Source organism: Grus americana, chromosome 6 (genome assembly GCF_028858705.1).
Source record: "Grus americana isolate bGruAme1 chromosome 6, bGruAme1.mat, whole genome shotgun sequence".
NCBI lineage: Eukaryota > Metazoa > Chordata > Aves > Gruiformes > Gruidae > Grus > Grus americana.
In genome coordinates this window covers 10,973,197-10,998,706 of record NC_072857.1, presented here as the reverse complement: position 1 = coordinate 10,998,706, position 25,510 = coordinate 10,973,197, and the positions used below count along the sequence as shown (strand labels likewise).

Below are 25,510 nucleotides of genomic sequence, written 5' to 3'. Positions count from 1 at the left end.
TGTCAGCTAAATACAGGTGTTGTCAGACACGCTGCTGAGCAACCCCTGGGGTTGCCTTTGTTTCTCAGTGGGCAATTAATCTTTAGTTCCCTAATGAACTGTTAGCCCAGGTGCATGCTTTCCTCCCTTGCTGTAACCCAGGCAAAATAACCTGACTTTGATTGCAAATTGGGTAGATTTATTCCTAAACTGTACAGCTATGATTAGAAAGTAAAGGTCTGTGCAGCTGGCTGTAGGATAAAGGCTCGGGAGCTTTCAGTGACAGTTCATAGGGCTCTGTTTCACAACTCTGCCTTTGCCACGGATAAAATGGGAGCCGGTGAATTGTCAGACAAGGGTCTGACATCGGTGAACTGGCTTGTTGGGACAGACAGTGAAATGAGAGACTGAAAGAAGTCGGGGAGATTTGATCTTCACGGCTTGTTTCTGTCTGCAGAAAAGCACAGTCATTTAGAAACAATTGGAATGCTGGTATCTTACTGCACAGAAAAGGGAGGAAACCTGGAATCCTGCGAAAACAGATACAGGAAAAGAAAACCACAGTGGGAAAGTCATCCCAACCCACACAGAAACCAAACAGTGCCCAATACTAAGAAATCTAATGGTCAAGGTGGTAAAGTAGTACTGCCTATTCACAATGTGGGAATCTTCAAAATAAAATAAAAAGGACGTGGCATGCGGCCAAATCCCCCCACATCACAGCATTGCTGGGAAGCTCCTAAATGAAAAAAAAAAAAAAAAGCAAAAAACAACTATACGTATCACCAAGCTGCGTGGTGTGGTCGACACGCTGGAGGGAAGGGATGCCATCCGGAGGGACCTTGACAGGCTGGAGAGGTGGGCCCGTGCGAACCGCATGAAGTTCAACAAGGCCAAGTGCAAGGTCCTGCACGTGGGTCAGTGCAATCCCAAGCACAACTATAGTCTGGGTGAGGAATGGATTGAAAGCAGCCCCGAGGAGAAGGACTTGGGGCTATTGATTGATGAGAAGCTCAACATGAGCCGGCAGTGTGCGCTTGCAGCCCAGAAAGCCAACCGTGTCCTGGGCTGCATCAAAAGAGGTGTGACCAGCAGGTCGAGGGAGGTGATCCTGCCCTTCTACTCGGCTCTTGTGAGACCCCCACCTGGAGTACTGTGTCCAGCTCTGGGGGCCCCAGTACAGGAGAGACATGGAGCTGTTGGAGTGAGTCTAGAGGAGGGCCACGAAGCTGACTGGAGGGATGGAGCACCTCTCCTATGAGGACAGGCTGAGAGAGTTGGGGCTGTTCAGCCTGGAGAAAAGGCGGCTCCGGGGAGATCTAACTGCGGCTTACCAGTACCTGAAGGGGCCTACAGGAAAGATGGTGAGGGACTGTTTATGAGGGAGTGTAGTGACAGGACAAGGGGTAATGGGTTTAAGCTGAAGGAGGGTCGATTTAGATTAGATGTTAGAAAGAAATTCTTTACTGTTAGAGTGGTGAGGCACTGGAACAGGTTGCCCAGAGAGGTTGTGGAGGCCCCATCTCTGGAAGTGTTTAAGACCAGGTTGGATGAGGCTTTGGGCAACGTGGTCTAGTGGAGGGTGTCCCTGCCCGCAGCAGGGGGGTTGGAACTAGATGATCTTTGAGGTCCCTTCCAACCCAAACCATTCTATGATTCTATGAAAAGAGGAGGAAAAACCTGTACAGAAGAATGCAGAACTGAGCAGCTGGTATTTTTATATTTATTAATTATATTCAATAGCCTAACAAAAATGGCTTAACTCACCAACAACTATGGCTTCATTAAGTGAAAGCTATTTGTTTCACACCACCACAAAGGTAATTAGCAGACTATTTAGACAGCACAGAGTAGCAACAAAGTATCTTTATCATACAATTATTGGAAGCAATGGAAGAACATGGTTTTATAGTTGCAAAGCTGACTTAAAAGTTGTATTTAAGCTTAAACACAGTGAAAGGCACAGAACCAGGACTCAGTTACCAGAAGTGGCCACAGGCACTGTTACTTTTCATTTCTCCAGTGTGTCTCTGAGCGTTTGGCACTTCTGCAGGGTTAAAAATACAACAGCACCCACGTACCCCCTCATACATTATCCATGCTATTTTCATGTTTAAAATCCAAACCACTAATGCCATTTATACCCTGAAAAGGAAAAGAAGCAAAAGATCATAACCTGATCACAACTGATACTGTAACAGCTGCGTAAAAATTTTTCAGCAGATGGGTTACATGATGCTATCCATGATGACAGACGTAATAACTCAAAGCTAACGTAAGCGTTTGGTTGAATAAAAGCTAGTAGTGTATCTACTGGTTTTAGTGGTCAGACTGAAGACTTGTGGGAAAAAATGCAGATCAGATTCATTGGTAAAATAAGATACACAATCTGATATTCGACAAGTGCAACACGTACTGATGCTGCACTCACAAGACCCAAAATCTGTCAAGGTTACACATATAGGGAAGCATTATTCAAGGAAGTAAATTATGTGTAAAAAGAACATATATCATTTGATGAAAAAAAATTACTTAGCTGACTGCAAAATACAAGTGATTTAAGTATGACAGTTGAACAAAGTAACTTCTTTCTTCTTAGTGCCTGAATAGTAAATTAATTGCTATATGTTCAGTTATTACACTTAAGAGTTGACGGCTGATAAACTTCTTCATTCAATTCCTCTTGCTTTCAATTCTGATCGAACCCGCTGCAGATAATCAGCATCAGGGTAACCAAAACTAGAAGAAGAAAAAAATTGTTTGGGCTACTTCAGCAATGAAGCACTTGACAGTTCTACAGAACCTTCCCATCAAAATCTCTTAAAACACTTTACAAATTTTACGCACTTGTTATTCTACACAGAAAACAGACCCTATTTTGCAGGTCAGAGAGGTGGTACAGACAGGATAAAGCTAAAAACTTAAGGAGCTGCTGAATTTGGTTGCCCAAACTGACACTAAGAACTTGATTTTCAAAGCTGCCTGCTGTCTCACTTGAAAATGATAGGGTATGCATCTTTCTAAAAATCAGACCTGAAGCGTATTCAAGTGAGCACTCAAAACATGAATATAATGGCATCTTTGGATTTTAAGTAGCGCTTCACCAAAAGTGTGTATGAAGCAAGTGGTAACTAGGGAGAGCATGTGGGCAGAGTGGGGGATAAAGTAAAACCACTGTTTTTTGCTCTTTTATGATCCTAGTCTAGGAAGGAGGAACTAGACACCAATCTTTAGAGCTTGCAGGAAGACACCTGCCCCTGACAGGCTGCAACAAGCTTGAAAGGACTGTTCCAAGCCTCCCTCTTGTCTCTATAAGATTTTTTCCAGGAGCCAAACAGTTTACTGATATAATCTGTAATTAATCATATCTTTAAGAAAGGTCAATTGTATGTGCATCAAGGGGTGGGATGTAATGATCCTGACCAGAAGACCATTATACATTGAGGATTTCGCGATCCACGTAACAGTTAACCAGTGCTGCGCCATGCTGTGCTGCACGTGTGGTGTGGCCTTCAGGCCTGTGTTGTGCTGTGCACATCCTGTGCCCGCTTGACAGGCCTGGAGCTCACACTAAGAGAGCTGCTGTGGGCAGCTCCCAACTCAGTACCGGTGATGACATCACCTGCATGTCCTTGCCGTTACCTGGAAGTGGAGCAAGTCTTCAAGAAACACTGAATAGAGTTATGTTCTACTAAGAAAATCCTGTAATAGCTCCAACAACCAAAATGGGGTAACCCTTTCTACGACAGGGTTGCCATGGTGTCCTGTGCCCTGATAGGAGGCCCACAGAATGCTGCACAACTCGGGGTTCCCAGCATCTAAAAGGACATAACCATATCTATACTACAATCTCTTTCTTCTGGTTGTTAGCTCTAAAAAAATAATTTCAAATCACATTTTACAGAGTCTGAGTGCCTTCTTTACTGGGATCATGATGGACCAGCACCTCCTGGTGCAAAACAGCAGGTAACAGAAGAGGCTGAGATCAGGAGTCCGACCTTAGCTGCTATGAAGAGCTTGCTGTCAGGTCCTGTACTAGAAATAGTTTCTAATCAGAGCAGTTATTAACTGAGTAGGTACTTTGCACAACTCACTGGTGAATGAGTGGCCTAAGGGACAGCAGAAGACTAAGCTCATCCTTGTTCGAAGTGTCCAAATTGGCAAAGGTGATTCAAGTATGGATCCATACAGCATTCCACAACCACTTTGTTAGTGACAGACCAGGACAGATACTTTAGATTTGCCAATGGTTTGCATCGCTATAAAATATCTGAAAGCCCTAATATGGAAAATATTCAGGATAGCCTTCCTGCCCCATCTGAGTAGCAGTAAAATTACATAAAGAGAAGACTACTTACTTAGTAGGTCCTCCAGTCCTGGATGTTTTGTGGTGAATATCATTCCACGTGATAACACCTTTCGCACCAGTAGTCCGTGACTGCCCCACTGTGAAAATCAATTTTTGATTAAAGGCTCTTCTGAGGAGCTGCAGAATTTCTTGCCCTTCCTTATTGTCAGGTAAATACGCTGTTCGAGAAGTTGGATAATAAGGTTTCCCTGGGTTTGGATGGTTGCTCTGTTTTGTAGAAAAAACAAAACCAAAACACATTGTATATCATAAATGCTTTGAAAGTGTGAAAATCACACATCCCAGCATTTGCAATACTTTTTATCCTGTCTTTGAATTAGAAGGACATAGCATGACTGATAACTGATTTTGACGTGTTTTTTTCTCATTAGACAATTTCTTTCATAGAAGTTTCATTCACATTTTCTTGTCATCACTGAAACATCCATTGTTGAATTTGTTTTTTCCTCTTTGATCTCTCATATGCATGTTGCCCCACCCCTGACTTTTTCATTTATCCCATTTTCCAATTATCTAATATTGGTTTTGTTGTAGGAAAAATATCTTTTATGAATCTTTAAATATACTTACAGTTTGAACACCACCATGCATAGTATATGTAATCTCAATAGTACCACAACCGGGATAACCAGGGAGCGCTGAAGACAGCTTTCTAGTTGACATTGTTCCCTCTGGTTGGTCTCCTTTCATGAGTCCATAGACGGTATTACAAATAGGACAAGTTTGCCTGTAAGTCATGGCCTCGTCGATGCAACTTTTACAAAACGCATGATTGCACTTTCTCAGTATTTCTTTATTACTAATTGTCTCCATGCAAATTGGACACATATCTTTGTCATCTTCTGTCTTTGCCTTAGACTGTCCTTCAGAAGAAGGATTATTCTTTTGCCTGCCATTGTATTTCTTCTCAGATTCTCCTGTAGCTTCTTGATAGTTGAGATCAGAGGACAGTGGTGTCCTACTTTTACTTTGTGTTGAGTCTTCAATAAGATGATTCACAATGTACTTTTCAGCAGCATTAAGATGGTTTGGTAAACCACTTAAGATGAGTTTGTCTTCCTCCTTCTTAAGTTTTACATGCAGATCTTCCAATTGTTTTCCATTAATTAGCATATTTAATCTTCTCTTCTGACCTTCTGAAAGCTTCAAGTTGATGAGTTTTTCTGTTAACATTGCAGAGGCACTCTGAAATGCATTGATGAAACTTTCTGTAGCATGTGAAGACATATCAGAAGTTTTGATTCTAGGTGTGAATATTATGAGCATCTTCTGGCCATATGAACTGTCTCTCTTTTCTATTACTGTATTAAATTTGTCTTTAATGTCTTCAATTTCTTTGCTTAGTATTGTTTCCAACAATTTAAACACAGAAGCATCAACTTCAATTCCATTCCTGTATTCATACAGTTCAGATGATATTTTCATATTCTTTTCAGCTTGGCTGTTCTCATCTTCCTCTCTTAGAAAGTTTTTGGCAGCTAAAATCTCACTCACTGGACCACGGAGTAGCAATTCATTCACTGCCTCTTTGGCAAGAAGTTTACTAAACCTGGCATTTAATTTCATTACTGTCTCCTTTAATGTGTCTGTGTTTGTTACGGAAATTGTTTCCTGTTTCAGATCTTTTACATTTTCCTGAAAAGTTCTGATAAAATCATCATTAGCTTTTTGTATTGATGCAGGACTTTTAGCAGAAGTGAACCATACTAATGTGATTCCACTGCAATGATCTTTACTTCTTATACACACCCCAAAACGTTCACATAGTTCTTTAATTTGTTCTTTGCAGGTATGAATAAAATATTCATAGAGACCTGATGGAACTGTAAATTCATACATTTCTTCAGTATTCAGACCATTTTCATCTTTCAAACCATTCTTGCTTTCAGAATGTGAAAAATCATGGTTTGGGTCATTGCCTGCAAGGATATCCTTAAAGTAGTCATAAGCTTTTTCAATATCTGTAAAATCTCCCGTCAATTTCTCCAAGCCATCAATGTCGGGATTTCCTTCTCTCTTTAAATTTGGACATATAATGGTAATTTTCTCCCTTTGCTGTTCAGTGAACATACTGGTATTCAAAGTTGCAGATACTGTAAGAAATATCTAAAGATAAGACAAGAAGATATCAATATTTGTTTTTTCTAAGGTTCTCTGCTTGCTGCTTCTGTATTTTAAGTAAGGAAAAGCTCTGTACATCTCAACAGGGCCAGATACACGCATTTGCACACAGTGTTTCTTTTATGTCATATATACTGACATTACACACAGATAAGTAAAGCAATCTGCTTCTAAGTCAGTAGCAAAAATGAAATTTGTTAACGTCATCAGCATTGCAGAAACAAAGACAATAACTTTGCTACTTAATTTGAGACTGTGACAGGCTGAGAGAGTTGAGGTTGTTCAGCCTGGAGAAGAGAAGGCTCCAGGGAGACCTTACTGTGGCCTTCCAGTACCTGAAGGGGCCTAGAGCAAAGCCAGAGAGGGACTGTTTACAAGGGCATGTAGCGATAGGACAAGGGAAAATGGCCATAAGCTGAAGGAAGGGAGATTTACATTAGATATTAGAAAGAAATTCTTTACTGTTAGAGTGGGGAGGCACTGGAACAGGTTGCCCAGAGAAGCTGTGGATGCCCCATCCCTGGAAGTGTTCAAGGTCAGGCTGGATGGGGCTTTGGGCAACCTGGTCTAGTGGAGGGTGTCCCTGCCCATGGCAGGGGGTTGGAACTAGATGATCTTTGAGGTCCCTCCCAATCCAAACCATTCTATGGTTCTATAATAAAAACATGTTCACATCTCTAGTTTGCACAGACAGAAGTATAGGAAAATTTGCAGTATACTACTACAGATGCCAGGTAACCACTACGTTGGCACATGCTATAACTCAAAAGCTACATCTATGCTACTACACAAAAGAGGGTAAACCCTCTGGGCCAGGTATCAGTGCCTCAGTAGAGCCACATCCACATCATGTAACATGTAGCCTGGCCCTACTCCATGTCCCATGTCCCTAACACACAGTTGATCTTTTCTTTTCTACATAACTTTTAGTTTAAAGTATCTGAAATAATGTTTGCTGTGCTACATCACATCAGAGCAGATTTTTGTAATGCTGAGGTAAGGGATGGAATTAATTAGAGCTGTTTGAAGGTGCAAAACACGTTGAAATAGTGTTAGAGGTCTGCATAGCAGGAAGGGATCCAAATCTTATACAATCTGTTCACCTTTTGTGAGCAGTCCTTGGTGCGTACTATCCCCCAAAACCTGCCAGGGTGCCGCTTTGGGGAGTGGTAGCTGGCATGTGTCAAAGCCATGATGGAGAACATGCTGCCTGTTAACAGGTGTGGATGACCTGTGGTCCAGCACTCAAAAGTCACTCCCTGCCCCCATTTTACTGACTAAGATAATGTAACTGACATTTGCTTGGCATGAAATATTGAAACGCAACAGAAAGCAATGCAAAGGACTTGCAGAACTACAAGCAGAGCAGGTTGTGACACCTTGTTACTACTCTTCCTGATGTACCTTTTTGGTAATGACTTCTGTTGCTGTGTCTCCATGGCTTCGTGCTGCCTGCTGCTCCTCAAACCTTTGCAGAGGTGGGGAAGAGCTGGAAGAGGCGGAGTGGCTGGGGGATGCCTGCTCTGAAAACTGGCTCTTGCTCAGTTCCCCATCTCCTGGCTGGATGACTATCTTCAGGCATCTGCCACCGATTTTCAAGACGTGATCCGTGCGGGATTCCACGCTCTTCTTATCTGCAGTAGTTTGGGGACAGGCAGATAAGGCTGATAAAGTTACCTGAAAACGGGATGGCTACAAGCGGCCTCAGACACCACCTGCCCTTTGCCCGCCCAGGGGCGCAAGATGGTGCCCTCGGCGGCCATTTCCCTCCCATCCCCACGGCTGCGGGGTCTGCGTGCGAACAGCCCTCCCGGAGTGACTGGGGCTCAACTTCATCCCTTCATCCCCTCATCCCCGACGGCGGGGCCCACGGCTTGGCATGCCCCCGGCAGGGCCGCCCCGCCCGCCCCAGCTCCTCTCCCTCGCCTCCGTACCTCGCTCCTGCCGGAAGCGCACCCAGTAGGTGCCGGGCTCGGCGCCCACCCCCACGTCGCACTCGCCGCCCCCCGACCGCTTCTCTGACTGGAAGTAACTGTGGAGCTTGAGTATGGCCTTCTCGCCGGCTTCGGGTGCGGGACACAGCCGCACCAGCAGCGATGACGACGCCATGATGCCTGCCGCTGCCAAGTTTCGCTTTCGTTTCCCGCTCCGCCGCTCGGGGCCGAGGTTCCCCGCCCTGCTCCAACTCCTGGCGCTGACGGGGAGACGGCCGCGCCGCGCAGCGCCCGTTAGTGGGGATCTTCCAGGTAACAGAGCGGGGCTGGAGGCGGGGAGGGCGAGCGGAGGGCCCGAGGGGCCGGGGCTGGCACCTATTCCCCCGCGGGGCAGCAGCTCCCTCAGGGGCCCGCGGAGCTGCGGCCGGCCTGTGCCGAGGCCAGGACAGGCTCTCGGGGGCTTCACGCACCCCGCTGCCAACGGGGCTTAGGCACTGGAGGGGCGGGGGGGAAGAAAAAAAAAGTGCTGTTCTCTGGCCTGGCGCTCGAGATGAGGTAAAATTTCCTGGCTTCTCACCACCCGCGGGTCAGCGGGAGCTAGAGGAACCTGGGGGTAACTGCACCCGCAGTGGTCCGGTCACCGTTATTTCAGCTCTGAATAACATTTTAAATATTAGAAAATTTCATACAAATTTTTGAAAAGGTGATGCTGCCGGTTTTGCTTGCAATAGAACTGCTGCTGTAAGAATGTGGCCCATCAGGCAGTAACGTGCATTTTCTCTTTCTTTTTTTTTTTTTTTTAATTAACAATACAGTTACAGTCCAGAGACTTCAAAGGAGAAGAGCGGTTTAGGTAAGACTCACATCTAGCCATCTGCAAAGTGTGTTCCTGTATTTAAGTTGAAAATTGCCAGCTACAGCCAGCAAACTGGAAAACATCAACATGGAATAGCCAAAAGCAACCTGAAATGTATGAATTAGACACGGTTATGAATCAACATTATTATTCATTACTTCAACAGTACTTGCTTGCATTTCTCTTTTAAAAGTAAGAGCTCCAAAGTGTTTTGATGAATCAGTGTGTATACTTTATAAGTGCAAAACGTTAGACTCTTTATACAAGCACATAGCATAGCCCGGAGGAAAGTTTGATTAAACTCATACAAATTGATTTATGCTAATTAACATAACTATTGTGTATAGTACTGCTGACATCTGCCAGGAGAGGGCTGTATAGCCATAGTGATAATATAAAAACTGCCCCACTCTTTACCATTATTTTTGTTCCCTAAAAAAAGTGGTTTAAAAAGCCCTTCTGAATTCATAAGTTCCATACAAAGAAAGAACTTGCTTTTGGGCTTTAAGTGCAGGCCAAAGGAGAGCCACAGAATTAAAGACAAAGCTCAGCATGAGATTTCTGTGGCACTGACTCTGCAAAGGCCTGGGGTACTCACCCTTGGACCTTGCTGGAAATCAGTAACAAAATGCTAAGAATGCCCTGGAGATGGCAGAGGCAGGCTTCAGCCCTCTCAGCAAAACAAGCTCGGAGAGGGAGAAGTGGTGTTTTCTGCTTTTACAAGCATTTTGAAGCCCTGATTATGGCATGGCTTTTCGCATTTGCTTTCTCAGCTGGAGTTTTAAGGCAAATGCAGCACAACATCATGGTGGCACTGCAGCCGGTTAACAAACCCCTGTAACGGCATCTGTTTCAAAGATATTCCTCTCATATTTGTCTGCTTCCTTTTCCTCCTTTTCGCCATTTTTTCTCAGTCCATTCGGTTGCATTGCTGCATCAGTCTTTGAGGTTGGTGCTCTAAATCAAGTGAAATTTTGTGGTGTGGCGTTTGTTTTTTGTTTGGTTTTTTTTTAATTCAGATTACGTCACTGATTCATTTAAGAACATGTACCAGATAATGGCTGTGTCAGCCTAATGGTAGGGAGAGGAAACAGTAGAGAGAGAAGTAGCAGAAGGAGATGCATTGTAACCAAGCTTCCTCCTCCGGTAAACAGCAAGGTGAACCCCAATCCTGAAGTCACCGCAGGCTCAGTGGTACTGTTGTTGTCATCTTTTAGTGCCTTTGGAGGAAGAATGGGGAAAGAGAAGCGGTCAGCCACTTCTAAGGAAAAGATATTTGCCCAAGGGATCTACAGGTTCTATGCTGGTAATCCCTCTGCTGAGAGGACTCTGAGCATATTTCACCAGGTCTGACCATTTGCCGGGTCACAGGAAGATAATCTTGAAGACACACTGCTTCAGAGGAGGGTGTGTGGTCTCTCAGCAGCTGGCCACTCCTGTGTCTGCCCTTGTTTGGTTACAGAAGGGAGCTGGTTGTTGATTGAGAAAATGAAAGTTACGTATTCACAGGCTTACAGGAAACAGTGGACAGCATAATACTGACTGTTTCTCAGAATCCAAATATGTTAAGCTGACCAGTGTGCTTGAACTTTTCACTTTCCTGAAACTCACAGTGCTGTGATTCATAAGGCTTTGGAAGAAAAGAGGAGAAGGTCTTCAGGAAAGGTGGGAAAGGAGCTACTAGCTGGGGAGGTTAATTTGAACAGAAAAATGAACAACACTCGAAGCCTTGATTTCTTTGCTTAGTTGGGCTTTCTAAGCCTGTGACAATGGGGGAGAAAAGATCAGACTGCCAAAAAATACTGGTAAATAATGAGAGTAGGATAAAATTGAGAGCTATAAACCACACTTCTATATAAAAAGCAATGTTTGGACAGCAGTATCTTGGATTTCACATTATTTTATTCTGTATCCTAGGGCCAAGCATGGTAATGGATGAAGACAGCTTGATGATCCCCATCAATAAAGATGCCTATGAAGCTCTTAAGAAAAGAGAGGAATGTCTAAATAATCTCATTTACAAAAAGTTTGCTTGTACATTGACCTTCAGAAGTACAAAATGCACTGTTGAAGTATACAGGAAAAAACTAAAGCAGGGAATTGACATTTGTGTTTGTAAGGATGATCTCCGAAGACACGAGGTTGATGCTGTGGTGAATGCAGCCAATGAATATCTACGTCATGGAGGAGGCCTTGCTTTAGCCCTCGTGAATGCTGGAGGGCCAGAAATACAAGAGCAAAGCAATCTTTATGTTCAAAGGTATGGAAAACTCACAGCTGGTGACATAGCAGTAACAGGTGGAGGGAAGCTTCCTTGTAAGATAATTATTCATGCAGTTGGTCCACAGTGGATCGCTAATGAAGAGGAAAGATGTTGTAACCTACTTCAGAAAGCTATTGTGAATGTTCTGAAGTATGTCAGTGCTCCAGAAAATACTATAAAGTCTGTGGCTATCCCAGCAGTGAGTTCGGGTGGTTTTTGCTTCCCGCTCAATTTGTGTGTTCAAGTGATTGTAATGGCTATAAAGGAATTTGTTGAGGCAAGTCCACCAAGCTGTCTCAGAGAAATCCGCCTGGTGGACAGTTGCGAGACCACAGTTGCAGAAATGAAGAAGGCCTGTGAAAGATTTCTGGATGATACCAGTTCACTTCAGGAAACTCTTTCAGCTTCACCAAGCCAGACTTCAGCTTTCATCAAACATGAAGGCATACACATGAGCATCGTAAGAAGACTCATTGGAGACCAGAAGGTAAGTCTGTCCCATAATATGTTGAGCATGGAGTTGCCTCCAAGTCTTTGCAGGATGTGGAGCCCAGGAGTTCAGAATGCTATTTGTATCAGTCCACTAAATAGTTACCTTCTCAGCCTGATGAGAATTTACAAATGCTAAATAAATTATAGCTGCAAGGAGTTGTTTTGTTTTGTTTTTCTAAATGGGTATTAAACAGTAGAAAGTTTTTATTTCTTGTTTGTATACATGCTGTTATGGTATAATAGGAGGCAGCTAAAGATTGGATGATTAATAATAATACATCCCTATGTTAATGTTTATCTTCTTATTCATCATGGGAGTTCACATTTTACCATGCATTCTCTAGAAGTCTACTCTTATTTTTGCTTTTTGCTGAAAAAAGAAGGAAAGGCAATTTGCCAGATGCCAAATCCACTGCCTACTAGAGTAGCGCTTCTCAGAGCCTTTCCATGTGTGATCATGAAGAGGAGCTTTGGAGTAAAGGGAGGGGAATAGTCTGGGTTTTAAAACTAAGTAAGGATTCATCATCATTAAACTGTAAGTAATGAACACTTTTATCTACTGTGGTTCTCTGAGTTCCGGATATGTCACAACCACAAGGAGTTGGTAAAGGTGCCATTCAGTGTGTGAGGTGCCTTACCTTAGGAGACAGAAGAACAGGAATGCATTTGATGTTGTCATGATTAAAATTTTGGGAAAAGCTGACAAACGTAAGCTGTTAACAATTTCAGAATTTGGGCGGGGGAGGGAGCACGTAACTGCAGCTGTAAACTGCTTATCTAACAGAGTTTTGAAGAGAAAAATTGCATATTTGACAACAGAGATTGCAAACTGCTCCTAATCTTTTCTCTTTCAAGGTTTTCCAGAGAAAATTTGATTCAGCAGTGCACAAACTTGAAAAAAAGCTGTATAACAACAGAAGTGATCATTTGAGTAAGTAACAAACAGAAGGGGCATGTCAAGTAAATGAGCACTTCAGATTTGAGAATTTGAAATCACATTCTTTTAAAAAGAACTTAGTATTTGCATATGTGTCTTGGGGAAAGGGGGAGGCAAAAATGTGCGAGTGCTTTGCATTTTTACATTAATGGCAATGGAACTGGGCAGTCCCTCATAAGATTTTCAAACATAAAAGTTACCATCAGTGCCTAACTTGTTGGAAATAACTTAGTGGAAGGCAAATAAATTCTGTAAGTATGTGTTGTTTTTTTTTCCCTGGAAACCTTACCTCCTGGTATCTAATCTTTTTTTTTTTTTTTGAGCATGCCAGAAGAGTAGTGTGTTTCTTGCACTGTACGTCTTGGTTAATGTATTGGAATTTGTGAAAGCTCTTCGCTCTTCCAATGCACTTGTATAAAAAAATATATCTTTCAGGTGCAGAGTCAGGCAGTCAAAGTATAAAAGAGACTGCAAGTAATGAACCAGTGATTGAACTTAAAGGAAATACATGTACGCTATTGGAAGCAGCAGAATCATGGATCCGAAGCGTATTACAAATTCAGGGAAGTTGCCATGCTATTATTGAAAACAACTACATTTTTAGCCTTGGTAAAAATGAATTTGCAGAACTATCTCGAGAGCAGCATTCTAGTGTATGTGTGTCAGAAGAAGTGCGAGGTGCAAAAGCAAGACTGAAATTTCAGGGGCCCCCTGATGCTGTGATTAATGCAGTGCTTGCAACTGAAGAATTACTGCTTCGTATGCAAGAGAAGACTACAGCTGAACAAGACAAACTGCTAGACTTAATGGGTACGTAAAGTAAGTGCCTAAACAAGGTCAAGGATGAAGCAACTTATAACCGTGTATTGCTGAGAGTGGACAGATACGCATTCAGTTCACACACATACTGAGCATTTCTTTAATTACCAATATTACATACTTTTATCACATGAGCCCCTGAAAGACCATTTGTTAGCTTAGTTACTCACTTGGCAATATTCCCAGTAGGGCCCAGTTTAGACAGGCACTGGTGGTCTTGTACAGCCAGCTGTAATGCTGGCTTCCTCCAGGACAGCTTCACTTTAAAGCCTGGCCACTGGAGACTTACAAAATCTGCACTTAATTAACACAGCTTTGCTGAGCAATTTTGCTAACTAGAGGTGGAGCACTGTTGCAGGACCCACCAATGGACTTGTTCTGCAAAGAACATTCATTAACAGTTGGTAGAACTCGTGGTGTTACAAAAAGCTACCAAGTGATCCATTTTTTGTCGTGTTGTATAGTCATTCAATATAGATACCGTTATATGAAAGTTGGGCTGTGGAGAGATGTAACGGAGAAGGTAAATTGCTTTTCTTCAGTTCTCTCTCGGATTTCTTTAATAAATGTAGAAAAAATGAATAAATGAATATATATATATATATATATATCAGTCCCTCTCAATATTAGCCTCTGGCATTACTTCAGAGAATATATGTTCTTAACTAAAGTATTGTATCCCTCCTCCTTGCCTTTACTTCAGATATTTTGATATATGATAGTTTTACTCCCTTATTTGTATCCAGTCCAACCAAAAGCAGGTCAGCTTTCAGAACAACACCTTCAGAAGAGAAACTCTACTAAATGTGTCCAGATTTCACGGGTGGAATCAAACCTTCAGGAGTTTAAAGACAGACAGAAACAGTTTGAAAAAGCTGGGCTTCGTGTTCTCAAGGTAAAGAGAGTATTCATGTAAAAAGTAAATCTCAGCTAATATATTTGAACTAGCATGTTTAACATACACTTAAAAACCTCTGATGAACTATTTCATATATTGTTTTTAAAAATTAAGATCAAATCAGCCTAATCCTTAAAATCGATGTAGTCTTTACTCCTAATAAAAATTATTTTAAACATAATGCAAATAATCACTCAAAAAGCGTGGTTAAACTCTGAGAAGTCCTTTTAACTATACTGTATATTCTCTTATCTCATGCTTCAAATATTCCTTTATAGGACTCCAGAGAAATACGAGATTGGTATGTAAGAATGAGTTCAACATCCCAGGACACTAATGCAGTGTCTCTGTTTTCTTCTTGTGAGCTTGACACCAAAAATTAGCAGCTTAATTTCTCAGAGTTATGATCTGATTAGTAGTGTGTTGAAGCTGGGACCTTGCTTGGGCATCAGTGCTTTACTGAATGGGAGGAGGATGAAGCTGTGCAACACAGAGAAGTACAGAAGTTTGTAAAGAGGGATTTGTAGTAACAGCGGGTAACTGGAAATCAGACTGCCATGTGCCAAGCTGCCTTTCATCCGAGAAAGGTATTTAACATTGAAATAATAGCAAATACCAACCGGATGAAAGCAAGCGCTTCTTGATCTGCAGGACTAAAGCCTTGGTTGGATCTCCAAGCAAAAGCTCCGTCAGAATTTAAACCAATGCTGCACCAAGGATCGGTCATAGCTCAGTTAAATGACTTTTAAGAGTTTTTTAACTTGCAGTTCTTTACAAGATTGGGCTGTAAGCATCCACACAGCTTATTCTCACATATGGTTGATAATCTGTTCAGCACAACTCGAGTACTGGAAATCAGTACGCTACGATATATTCCCACTGATTGCAATGAGAGGCATGGGACAGCGGCATGGTTCTTTTTCTTTGCATCAGTTGCACACTTAGATATCTACTACATGGTCAATGTATATAAATTAAATCAAAGGTTCTTACATTTAAGAACATAGCCAGAACAAGAGCACTCATGGATTTCATGGATTATGGTCTCCATTTGCTTATATTACACTTTTATTTATGTTACAGATTGAAAAGATACATAATTCTCTTTTATCTGCTGCGTTCCAACAAATGAAAAAAAAAAAAGAAAACCAAGGTATCTCCAAAATAACCCACAAGTTGTACCAGCATGTTCCTGCTGAGTTCTGTAGCTCAGTATGCCAAACTGGGTTTCACAGGATGTATTCTCCACCAACAGGTAATAACTTGCTTTGGCATCTTCTAATCAAAACGAACAGTGACTGACTACTAAAGTTGGATTAAAATCAGAAAAAATGGCATTCCTAAACAAGAACTGTTTCTTACCTGCCTTTAGAGTCCTATGAGCTTATTTTTTTTTTATCTACAGTAAGAGTTTTCCTGGTTTTGCTTCCTGATACTGTAAAGTCAGTAAGGCTCTGGGAGGATAAGCCTGGATTCTAGCCTAGTCTGGACACTCTAGACAGAATCATTAATGCAGACATAATGCCAGGTCCAAGTTTTATTTTGTTGCATCTCTCTTTAAAGAAAGTCAATGTCCTTCTTTACTTGCTGCAAACATGCATTCAGCAGCTCGATGCTTTAAAACACATTCAAAGGAATCACAGAATAATTGAGGCTGGAAGGTACTTCTGAAGGTCATCTAGCCTAAGCCCCTGCTCAGATCAGGTGTGATTGGAGACAGCAGATAATCTGACCAAGCAGGCTGCCATTCAAACTAGAGTACGCTTAGGAAGAAAGCTGTGGTATCTATGCAATCTTGCAGTAGACAGCATAGCAGACAGATGTTTTTAGAAATGGAACGAATAAGGATTTAGAACTGCATCCTGCAATAGGTGAAGGGTGTGATGTTTTGCTTGTCAAATGCAGAATTGGGATTTTGGGCAATAAACTGTTCAAAAAGCAGAGATTTGCCTTTCCTGGTCTACACAATGTACAGGGCACATTTTCACACTTTCAAAGTAATAACTAGGATGATGGTCTAATTTCATTTCTTTGCACTTTTCCACGTGATACTGTAATAGCATTTTTATGCAGCATTCCCCTTATAAATCCCAAAGCTTATTTTTGTAGCTTGCATTATTAAAATATTCCCTTCTCTGGTGCTTATCAGAGTCCCTAGTACATGATGACAGAAGTGTTTATTAAATACATTATACCGTGATGTTTTTATCATTGGATTAACAGTGAAATCCAAATGGTCACCACTGGAGTAGCAGTTAAATCAGAATGGCCATCAGCTGTCATTGCTCATGATTTCAGTGGGAGGTCAGTGCTAGCATCACAGCCACTTAAAGCAAATTTACTTCTAAAAGGATGGCATGCATTGAGCAGTAACATAAAATGTCATACTGAATCAAGCAGTCTTTTTGTACTACCACCCCAAAAGAACCAATTGTTAAAGGCTTTTTTTTTTTTCTTCTGAAAATTTTTCTTTCTTTTTCCAGAACAAAAATATGGAGCTGGCATCTACTTTAAAAGGAACCTGAAAAGCCTAATCGAGGGTAAAGATACGTGGGAAACAGACTCTAAAATATATGTGTTTGAGGCTGATGTATTAACAGGCTTATACATTAAAGGCAAGCCATCTTATATTATGCCACTGGCAGTGGAGGGGGATGACATTAAGATATATGACAGCTTAGTAGATGATGTAAACAATCCCGACATCTTTGTTATTTGCAACAGTTTTGGGGCCCTTCCACAGTATTTGTTGACTTGTTCCCAAGTCCGGGAGAGTGATATCACCCTCTGAGGAAACCAGCAGCATCCGGAGTAAGAATTAATCAGAACTGTAGCTATTGTGAAGACCCCCCTCAGAACAAAGTCTAATACTTAGATTTTAAGAGGATGTTCTACCTAGTAACGTGCTGGGGTCAAAGTGCCTTGTGCAAAGTGCTCTGAAATACCCGTGAACAAAAAAAGTAAGTCAGTAACTTAAAGAGACTAGAACAAAATTATCTATGAGTGGAAATAGAAGGGAAAGCATCATAAAATACAGTTTAGCATTTATCTGGTCATTTACGTTATGCCTTAAAGTGCTGTGAGCACATGACTATACACTTGATGCTTGCATAGGTTGTCATTCTTCCATTAGATTTTCTTAATCTGAGATATTGCATATATTAGTGAAACCCAGGAAATCATGGTTGTGCCTCTGATTCTTAAATTTGCTTTTGACTTAAATAGGTGAAAGCCGTTTCCTACTTAGGGACGTGCTACTAAATACACATAGTTATGATAAATGTGAGGTAATACTTCATGGTTTCTAACAGTAGTTGCTTGTACAGTGCTTATTAGTTAAGAGGTTCCAAGCATTGTAGATACATGTATTCAAAATAAAAAGTATGAATGACAATGTCAGCTAACCTATTATTTTTCCATATAGTCTTATGAATATGACTTGGACTGTATTTGAGCTTCAGATTTCTCAGTGGTGTTCAATCTCTTTGAACAGCTACAAAATAGTAGAGAACTGGCTCAAGCTACAGCTTGAAATTGCTCTTCAATAATCTACTTTGTAATCTTTAGAAGATATTGGTAGTGTCAACTGTAGAAATCCCCACATTGCTTCTGCAGTGACCTGAAGCCAGTAAACAGAAAAGCCTAAGAGCTATTACACTCCAGTGTAAAAGGATTCAGTCCAGCTCTCAGGTACTTTGAAACCTGTACTAAAGCCTGAAACTATGCCTGACGTTAGCAGGGTTTAAAACAAATCTATTGTCCCGAACTAAAAGCTACTACCATATTTGTCCAATCTGAAGCATTTTAAATCACCACTTTTTAGTTATGGCCCTAACCAAACACCTGAACAGCTTACAACAGTGCCAATATCATGTCTGCTTCTAGAATGAAAAGTCATCTGTGGATAAAACTGTAATTATCTGGGGAGAAGAAAGGTTCACATAAAGCTATTAAAAACCAATGACATCGTCATAGGAAAAACATTTCATCCACATGTAAAGCACTGGGCTAATGGAGAGCAGTCTGAACCCTAAAACATAGATGAAATTAGTGTTTCATAAAACTTTTCAAAATAATTTGTTAATGAATTCCCAGTACATTTGTACTGCACCTGCAACTGCCAAGACAGTAGTGCTAGGAACCACTCACAAGTCCAAAAGAAATTAAATTATAAAAGTCTAATTCTGAACTGTAAGTGAGGTTGCAAGTGGAAAAACTTTTGAGCCATTGCAAAACAAACTTTTAAATTAATATAATAATATTTTGGTTGGGTTTTTTAAAATTATTTTTAAGATTAGCTATGTCTACATTGTTGCAAAAGGGTAGCTTTTGTCACGTGTGAGCCTATGCTCTAGTGTAATGTTAAATGGGAACACCCCCCCTGAACTTGTAAGAACCACCTAACACATACGAGTCTTGTTCTCACAGAAATCCCAAGGTTGCTTTTAGATAGTATGCTGGAATTTTGAAAACAGAATTAGTCTATTTCTATTTTAACTTTTCCATTTAGGCAACCAATTCTCCTCTATTTCTGTCCCATTTTTCCCTCATGTTTCTTGATTCACACATTACTGCCAGGAAAACGCACAGCTGTAGATTGAAGGTTTGTTAGGCAGCACTGAACTAGAATAAGCTCTTCTTTCAGCTTGCTTTGGGAGTTTTCATTTTTTAAAGGAGTTTCATGGCAGGAATTTTTTTTTTCTGTTTTGGAAAAACTCAGTACAGAGTTTCTGAACTACTGCAACAATTTCTAACAAGCATCAGTTTTTCAGAAAACCTCAAAGAATTTTTTTCTTGGCAAAATGTAACATCTTTTCTCCTACTGGTATAGAGAACAGTCTTTATAGCACAGTATTATTTTAATACTGTTACACAAGTACTGGTACAATGTATTTCATTATTAATCTTTTTATTAACTTTGTAACTCTTCTTAACTGCATCTGAAAAATGTTAATAGAAAAAATAATTACGGAGAAAATGTTAACAGCTTATTCCAATGCCCAGCACATGCTTCCTCCTCCCTCCACATACACCCACAGTCTATAAGGATTCAGACTTACTGAATATTTACCTTGCATTTTTTTATAGTGAGATTTTTTTTCCTAGTATATAATTTCTATGTAAGTTCACCTGTGCTCCCTGCACTTAGTGATAAAATATATATTCTGTGTGTCTATATAGTTTTTTAAAAACTGGTAATGTAAGAGGTTGTATATAATGGTTTTCATCTGGTCCTCAACAAAAATAATTTCATATACAGAAACTAGAAAATAAACCCAGCACAAACTAGATGTACCAAGTAGTACATATTAAAATAATTACCACAGTAATTGAAAATTCCTGATCTTAGTCCTACAATAATCAGTTAACTAGAGGTTACTCCACAGCCTCTGGGATTTCTCTGTCATCCACAATAAGGGTATGAATAATTCCTTCCTTTCGTTTTCCACTACTGACAGCCTTAATGCAACAGCTGTGATCACCAACACTGAAGTGAGTTTCAGTCCCATCTTCTACAAATTCACCCTGGGAGAAAGGAGACAGGAATGAGACATGTGCTATTTTAGTAAAACAGAAGCTTGAGTGCATCACACTGTTTCCAAAGTGAAGATCACTTGTAGTTCCCACAATTAGAGCAGCCGAAGGTACCAGTGACAAATACAGCACGAATGCTGAACAAAGCTGCAGACTCTCAGCTAGGGCTTTGTCAAAGCATCCAGTTAAAGATACGTGGGTATTACATGACAATAAAAATTTCACATAATCAGAAATGGTAAAGTTGGAGTTTGTGAATTCATAGCATTGATCTGTGTCAGTAAAACAAAAATAGAAAAGACAGCTTCCTATCAAGCTGTGCAGTACAGCCAGTAAGTACCACACAAACATACGCTGAAGTGACAGTAAAATGTGAAGCATTTAGCGGTGCCTTCTACAGCAGGACAAAGAGATCTCTGAATTGGGTATAACAGTTGTGTAGTTTGGATATGCAACTCCTGCTGCAGTTATGTAATTAATTTTAATATCCTATTCTCAAGTATCGCAAAACTGTTGATTTTACAATTTTTTCTCATCCAGGGGCTTACTTGTGGCAGTAGTAATGACAGGGACAACTCTCTGCTGAGAGCGCACATCCTTCAAGGATGGGGAAGCCTACATAGTATGCATATTGAAAGCCATCGTAGTAGAAAAAGACACCAAATAGTTTAAGCCTTCTCGCTGTCAGCCTGCTCTAAAAATTAATGCAGATGTGACAGAAAGACAAAAGATTTGATTTGTTCCAATGAGACTCTTAAGCCCTAAGTGTTAGGGACCGTCTACAGATGGAAAAAAAATCGTGAGTCATAACAGACCGCACCTGTTCAACTTTCAGCTACCACTAACATGAGCAGGTTTGGATGAGGTGGTTCGGCGCTCTGCATCAAACTCAAGTCCATCCCACTCCCCTGAAAGTTTTCTCCCTAAAAACCCTGGACAACCAACCCAGAAGATTTATTTTGCTTGTCTAAAAAGTGTAAACAAAAGCATTGTTTATCCTTAAATAGAGAGATGTTTGGCATCCTAACGAAATACTGTCAGTTATAAAATACAGTGAAGGACATTCGGAACAGACTAATAGCGTACTGGCTGCCTAGGCGGATGCTCATACTCTGTAGTAAAGTGAGGTAACGTGTCCCTGTGTGGCTTATTTTGCTAAGCTTTGGTTACCTAGCCATAGCTAGTGGAAAGCCTTTGGAAATGATCACATACCGCTGTTTCCAATTTTTGGCCATTGCACCACACATCCATAGTGTCCTTTTCTGTGAAGGAAAAAGAAAACAAAAAGTAGAAAGAACACGATATGTCTTCCCCCTACAGACAAGATGATTTAGGAATTTTAAAAATTTACTGTTGAATTTTACTTTCAGTTCCCAAAAGGAGTTCCTAATTAGCCATAGCACCTTTGGCTTATGATTTTTGGAAGGAAAGCCTGGTTATCTGGTTATCAAACTTACGCACACAGCAGGTTTGATCACAATAAGATAACGCTTCTATAACATGCTTCACCTGGAGAACTGTCTTGCTAGGGAGAAGCCATAACTCCTTCCAACCTTTTTTTTTTTTTTTCTCTCCTGTTTTTGAGTCTAGACCATGCTGCTGTAGAATAGAACACTGACAGCAGGCTCACATAGGTGTAACAAGACCATTATTTTTCAGACCATCTTGGCATCTAATTCCAAACTTCCAGACCACACAGGATTTTAAACTGCAACAGAGTTAGCCACTGAACTGTGCTTTCTCTTAATTACCAGTTATTAAATGCATACAAGTTTATTCAAAGGCAGCAACGTTAAGTCATTCAATGTTTACTTACCTAGAACAACTCTATAGTCCATACCACCCAAGCTCAGTACCCAAGTATTGGTTGTTTTTGACCTGTTCTCCATATACTTCTTGAGGCTCTTTCCATTGATCTCCAAAGTATATTCATATGCAAAGCCACTGACTGCATCAATGTTAATAGTAGCTTTTGTTTTGGCTGCTCCAACATTGAAAGTTTCTTTACCCACTAATTTAAACATCCATTCTTTTCTTATTTCTTCCTGTAGAATAAAACAAAGACAATGGGTATTAATTGATAAACTTGAATGCATGTTTTAGTACATAAAAAAAAAAATTGAACTAGAGCTCGGGAAACAGCTCAGTACTTAACTATTATTTCAGAATGAACACATATGCAATATTCTGTACGTCTACAGTGCCTTTGCCCAAGGACAGCAAAGCATTTCATGAATACTCACACCTTAATTGTGGCTGAAAAAAAGAATGATGCATTTCATTAAATTAAGTAAAGTTAATCAACTGAATATACCTCACTTGCATTTATTAGTCTTTTGTTTGTTCTGATGCCTGTTGCATGGAAGTGCACTTATATAATCTGTATCATAGTGAATTTTGAGCACATAGCAATTTCACCTTTCCATCAACATAGACAACACGTTTTCCTGAAGTGGTCCCATGTTCAAATTCAATCTTATGAACACCATCACTTAAAGCTACTTCCCAAACAGCCACCAAATCTGTCATCTTCTCTAAGTAGCTGTACCGAGACCTATGGAGACACCAACAAAGTAAATTAATTCTTGTTGAAAGAGTTCAGTTACTGATGCCTATAGTTCAAAGCTTTACCGCTTCAGGGCAAGTCACTTTTTACAAATGAAAAATGAGACTTGAAAGAATAAGCTTACAGAACTGCTTATATTTTCATGTTTTTTGAACATTCAAATATGACAAAATATCACAGAATATAAACAGACAGTTAAACAGACTCACTTTGACAAACACTATACAAAGACATATATATCCATCTAATCTCTAAAACTTCCATTTCAGCTGACAGTCTGGTTACAAAATTATAATTAGAATTCAGATTGCTCCTGGACAGTTCTGCGATTTCTTGGCAGGCATTAAAATACTGTATTTTTATTGGTCTCTGAGAAAGTGTTTTAGCCTTTTAAACTTGAAAAATAGGATGATCAGTTTAGCTAGTATCTGTTTTAACAGATTTGTCTGTAATCTTTCTCGTAAACATTACCTACATCATTCAGAAATGCAACTCAGCACACACAGACGCCCACAGGGGAGGAGATCTGGCAAGATATCCTTTCATTTAAGTAATTTTTAAAGTTTAGATACAGTCATATGTGACCGCTGGAACTGTGGATATCTTTCCAAATCTCCTCATACCACAGTTCTGATTTTTTACCTTACTTCATCTTCACAGACAGTAATCTCCTCACGGGATGCCATAGTAACCAAAATGGCTTTTAATCCAGTTAGCGGCAAGAAAAAAAAAGAAAAGCAGAATAGCAGCAGAGAAGTGCTGAGGCCTAAATTTTCCTCATTTTCTCCATTTAAGATAAAGGACATTTTTAAAAGCATCATGAACTATCATGCACTACCGTAAATATGATGAAATACAAACAGAATTCTTCTTCATAGACAAAAAGGCAAATATAAGTATTCTTCTGCAAAATTAGTATGTGCAATTTATCCTAACTTTATTAGCACATCATAACTTTGTCAGTTATTTGATGGAAAAATGGTTTGCCAAACTTGTGAGCAAAAGCTAGAAACAAACAACTTGACCAAAGCAGGAACCAGAGCTGCCCATCTTGGTCACAAACCGTAACATACTAGGGACTGTTGCCACCTCAGGGAAAATGAAATAGCACAGGCAACAACAATTTCAACCTACTCATTTTTCTAAACCACTATAGTAGTTTTGAACAATCACATTAGCAATTTGACCTGTCAATTCAGTTGTAAAGTCTACATGAAGCGGAAAGAAATCACTTGTTTCTTAGGACATTTTTAGATGACGACTGTGTTTTACAACATGCTGATATTTTTAATTTATCATTTTCAGTAAACAGATTAATTTATGTAAGAGCTATCTGCATTAAGTCTGTGCATATCAATAAGCATATTTTAAGTAAGTGCAAATAAGTGATTTTTGTTATAAATTGTACTTTTCAGTGAAAAATTAATTAAAAGTAAAGTTGTAAGTTCTAGGGTCTCTTTTCAGGATAACAGAGGAGTGTACATTTAAAAATTAAAACATCCTTTGCTCTGACCTAAGCTTCTATTTTAAAAGATGCTCAAGTACACTGCTGTATTACTGGCCATGGTTTTGTCAGTAATTACACACATTTCTGTTCATAAACTGAAAAATAAGCTTTAAAAACACTGAAACTGTTTTAAGGATGTAAGGACTTAATTCTCACAGTAGTGAGCAGCATGCACCACCTAATAAATGCCATGGAGGTTGCTTTGGTTGTTCTTAAATTATGGGTTGTGAAGGTTCACAGCCTCTGGCACATGGTGGAACTCAGGTGGGGTATATTTCTGCGCTTCCCCCTTCCCCTTCTCATAAAAGGAGCAGGCTCCAGGGCCTCAGGACAGACCCAGGCTTGTCCCTGCCAGCTAATCCACACAAGAAGTGGCCTCAAGCATAAGAAGAAATGCCAGCAGAGGTGGCACCTGGAGCACGTCTACAGGCTGCCCGCAGGGACGGCATCACCCCTGGTGGTACGCAACCCTGCTGCATGAATTTTAGGATCGATGCTGAAAAGGTTAGGAAACATCTGAGAACACACAAGTTCCTTTTTTTTTTTTTTTTAAACAAATAACAGTAATATGGTAATACACTTTTTAATCAAACCTGAACCCAAACTCTAGGCCAGGTTTGTGTTTTCTGAAGGACAGTCCGATGGGAAAAAGCCATACGCTACCACAGGACCGGGAGATGCCTGCCGCAGCCAGCCCTCGAGCACTCACCGCTGGCTCCAACCCAAGGGAGCGGATTTGTACTAACCGCCCACCGTCTCGTTTCACTGCATTTTCTGTTAATCAAGTCAGCAGCCCAAAATGAGATTTACTTCTTTATACGTACGGGCTTGTTTTGAAAACTAGGATAGGATTACCGCTCTGCATCCACCTAATCCATGCCCGCTAGCAGACAACGGGGGGTGATGCACTAGCAAGTCTATGAACTCCAGAGATGGCAAATTTCTCCCCACCACCCGTGTTTATTGTCAGCAAAGCGGTGGTTGGTTTTTTGTTTTTTAAATTAAGTCCTGAAAGCGACGTTTCTAAATCCCTACTCAAGCAGCTTATTGCTGACCGCGAGATGCTCCGTACCCAGAGAGAACACACAAGTCCGAACCGCGCTCGCCCAAGCCTCAAGCCGCAGAGCCCCTGCGTGCCCCGGTCGGCTGGCCCGGCAGCACGCAAGGAGGTTTCCCGGCACGTCCCACCCCTCCTCGGGGCCCGGCCCGCAGCAACAGGCGGAAGCACACGCTG

At 40.7% G+C, this 25,510-nt stretch overlaps 3 protein-coding genes across 13 annotated transcripts in view; 1 reads left to right on the top strand and 2 right to left on the bottom strand.

Annotated features, from left to right (window-relative positions):
- Positions 1 to 1,680: 1,680 nt before the first annotated feature.
- Positions 1,681 to 8,578, bottom strand: DTX3L (deltex E3 ubiquitin ligase 3L). 2 transcript variants are annotated; one of them, XM_054830910.1, is made up of 5 exons: positions 8,404 to 8,578; positions 7,874 to 8,103; positions 4,919 to 6,454; positions 4,338 to 4,555; positions 1,681 to 2,718 (listed from the first exon to the last, which is right to left on the bottom strand). In XM_054830910.1, the coding sequence occupies exons 1-5, from the start codon at positions 8,576 to 8,578 to the stop codon at positions 2,649 to 2,651; spliced, it is 2,229 nt and encodes a 742-aa protein (XP_054686885.1). In that variant the 3' UTR covers positions 1,681 to 2,648. The 2 variants fall into 2 exon arrangements, with proteins under 2 accessions (XP_054686885.1, XP_054686886.1); XM_054830911.1 differs by having other exon boundaries at positions 4,338 to 4,425.
- Positions 8,576 to 22,514, top strand: LOC129208348 (protein mono-ADP-ribosyltransferase PARP9-like). Of its 7 annotated transcripts, XR_008577788.1 has the most exons (9): positions 8,576 to 8,715; positions 9,219 to 9,256; positions 11,177 to 12,009; positions 12,870 to 12,945; positions 13,387 to 13,761; positions 14,517 to 14,665; positions 14,947 to 14,969; positions 15,085 to 15,255; positions 15,752 to 15,923. XR_008577788.1 is itself a non-coding variant. In XM_054830913.1 (8 exons), exons 3-8 carry the CDS (start codon positions 11,185 to 11,187, stop codon positions 17,457 to 17,459), a joined length of 1,905 nt encoding a protein of 634 aa, XP_054686888.1. In that variant the 5' UTR covers positions 8,576 to 8,715; positions 9,219 to 9,256; positions 11,177 to 11,184; the 3' UTR covers positions 17,460 to 22,514. The 7 variants fall into 7 exon arrangements, 6 of the variants coding, with proteins under 6 accessions (XP_054686888.1, XP_054686893.1, XP_054686894.1 ...); XM_054830913.1 differs by lacking the exons at positions 14,947 to 14,969; positions 15,085 to 15,255 and adding an exon at positions 17,152 to 22,514; XM_054830918.1 differs by lacking the exon at positions 15,752 to 15,923 and having other exon boundaries at positions 15,085 to 15,721.
- The window catches only part of FAIM (Fas apoptotic inhibitory molecule), a 10,094-nt gene continuing 290 nt past the window's right edge, over positions 15,707 to 25,510 (bottom strand). Inside the window, exons 2-6 of one of the 4 annotated variants that reach the window (XM_054830929.1) lie at positions 23,412 to 23,469; positions 22,622 to 22,757; positions 22,020 to 22,248; positions 21,416 to 21,465; positions 15,707 to 20,194 (exon numbers count right to left, since the gene is read on the bottom strand). In XM_054830929.1, the coding sequence (XP_054686904.1) occupies positions 20,045 to 20,194; positions 21,416 to 21,465; positions 22,020 to 22,248; positions 22,622 to 22,757; positions 23,412 to 23,455 (609 nt within the window). In that variant the 5' untranslated portion in view covers positions 23,456 to 23,469 and the 3' untranslated portion in view covers positions 15,707 to 20,044. Of the gene's footprint in view, positions 20,195 to 21,415; positions 21,466 to 22,019; positions 22,249 to 22,621; positions 22,758 to 23,411; positions 25,479 to 25,510 lie in introns of those variants that run through there. The other 3 variants (XM_054830931.1, XM_054830928.1, XM_054830930.1) reach the window with 3 other exon arrangements.

What these genes read in the sequence shown, in the direction of transcription:
- DTX3L (XM_054830910.1), bottom strand. Translation starts at nt 8,578, where the DNA reads ATGGCGTCGTCATCGCTGCTGGTGCGGCTGTGTCCCGCACCCGAAGCC. An exon ending in GCGCTTCCGGCAGGAGCGAG is followed by an intron (nt 8,104 to 8,403) that starts GTACGGAGGCGA and finishes AAACTACTGCAG; the next exon opens with ATAAGAAGAGCGTGGAATCC. An exon ending in TGCATGGTGGTGTTCAAACT is followed by an intron (nt 4,556 to 4,918) that starts GTAAGTATATTT and finishes TCTACAAAACAG; the next exon opens with AGCAACCATCCAAACCCAGG.
- LOC129208348 (XM_054830913.1), top strand. Translation starts at nt 11,185, where the DNA reads ATGGTAATGGATGAAGACAGCTTGATGATCCCCATCAATAAAGATGCC. An exon ending in GACTCATTGGAGACCAGAAG is followed by an intron (nt 12,010 to 12,869) that starts GTAAGTCTGTCC and finishes TTCTCTTTCAAG; the next exon opens with GTTTTCCAGAGAAAATTTGA. An exon ending in GATGTATTCTCCACCAACAG is followed by an intron (nt 15,924 to 17,151) that starts GTAATAACTTGC and finishes TTCTTTTTCCAG; the next exon opens with AACAAAAATATGGAGCTGGC.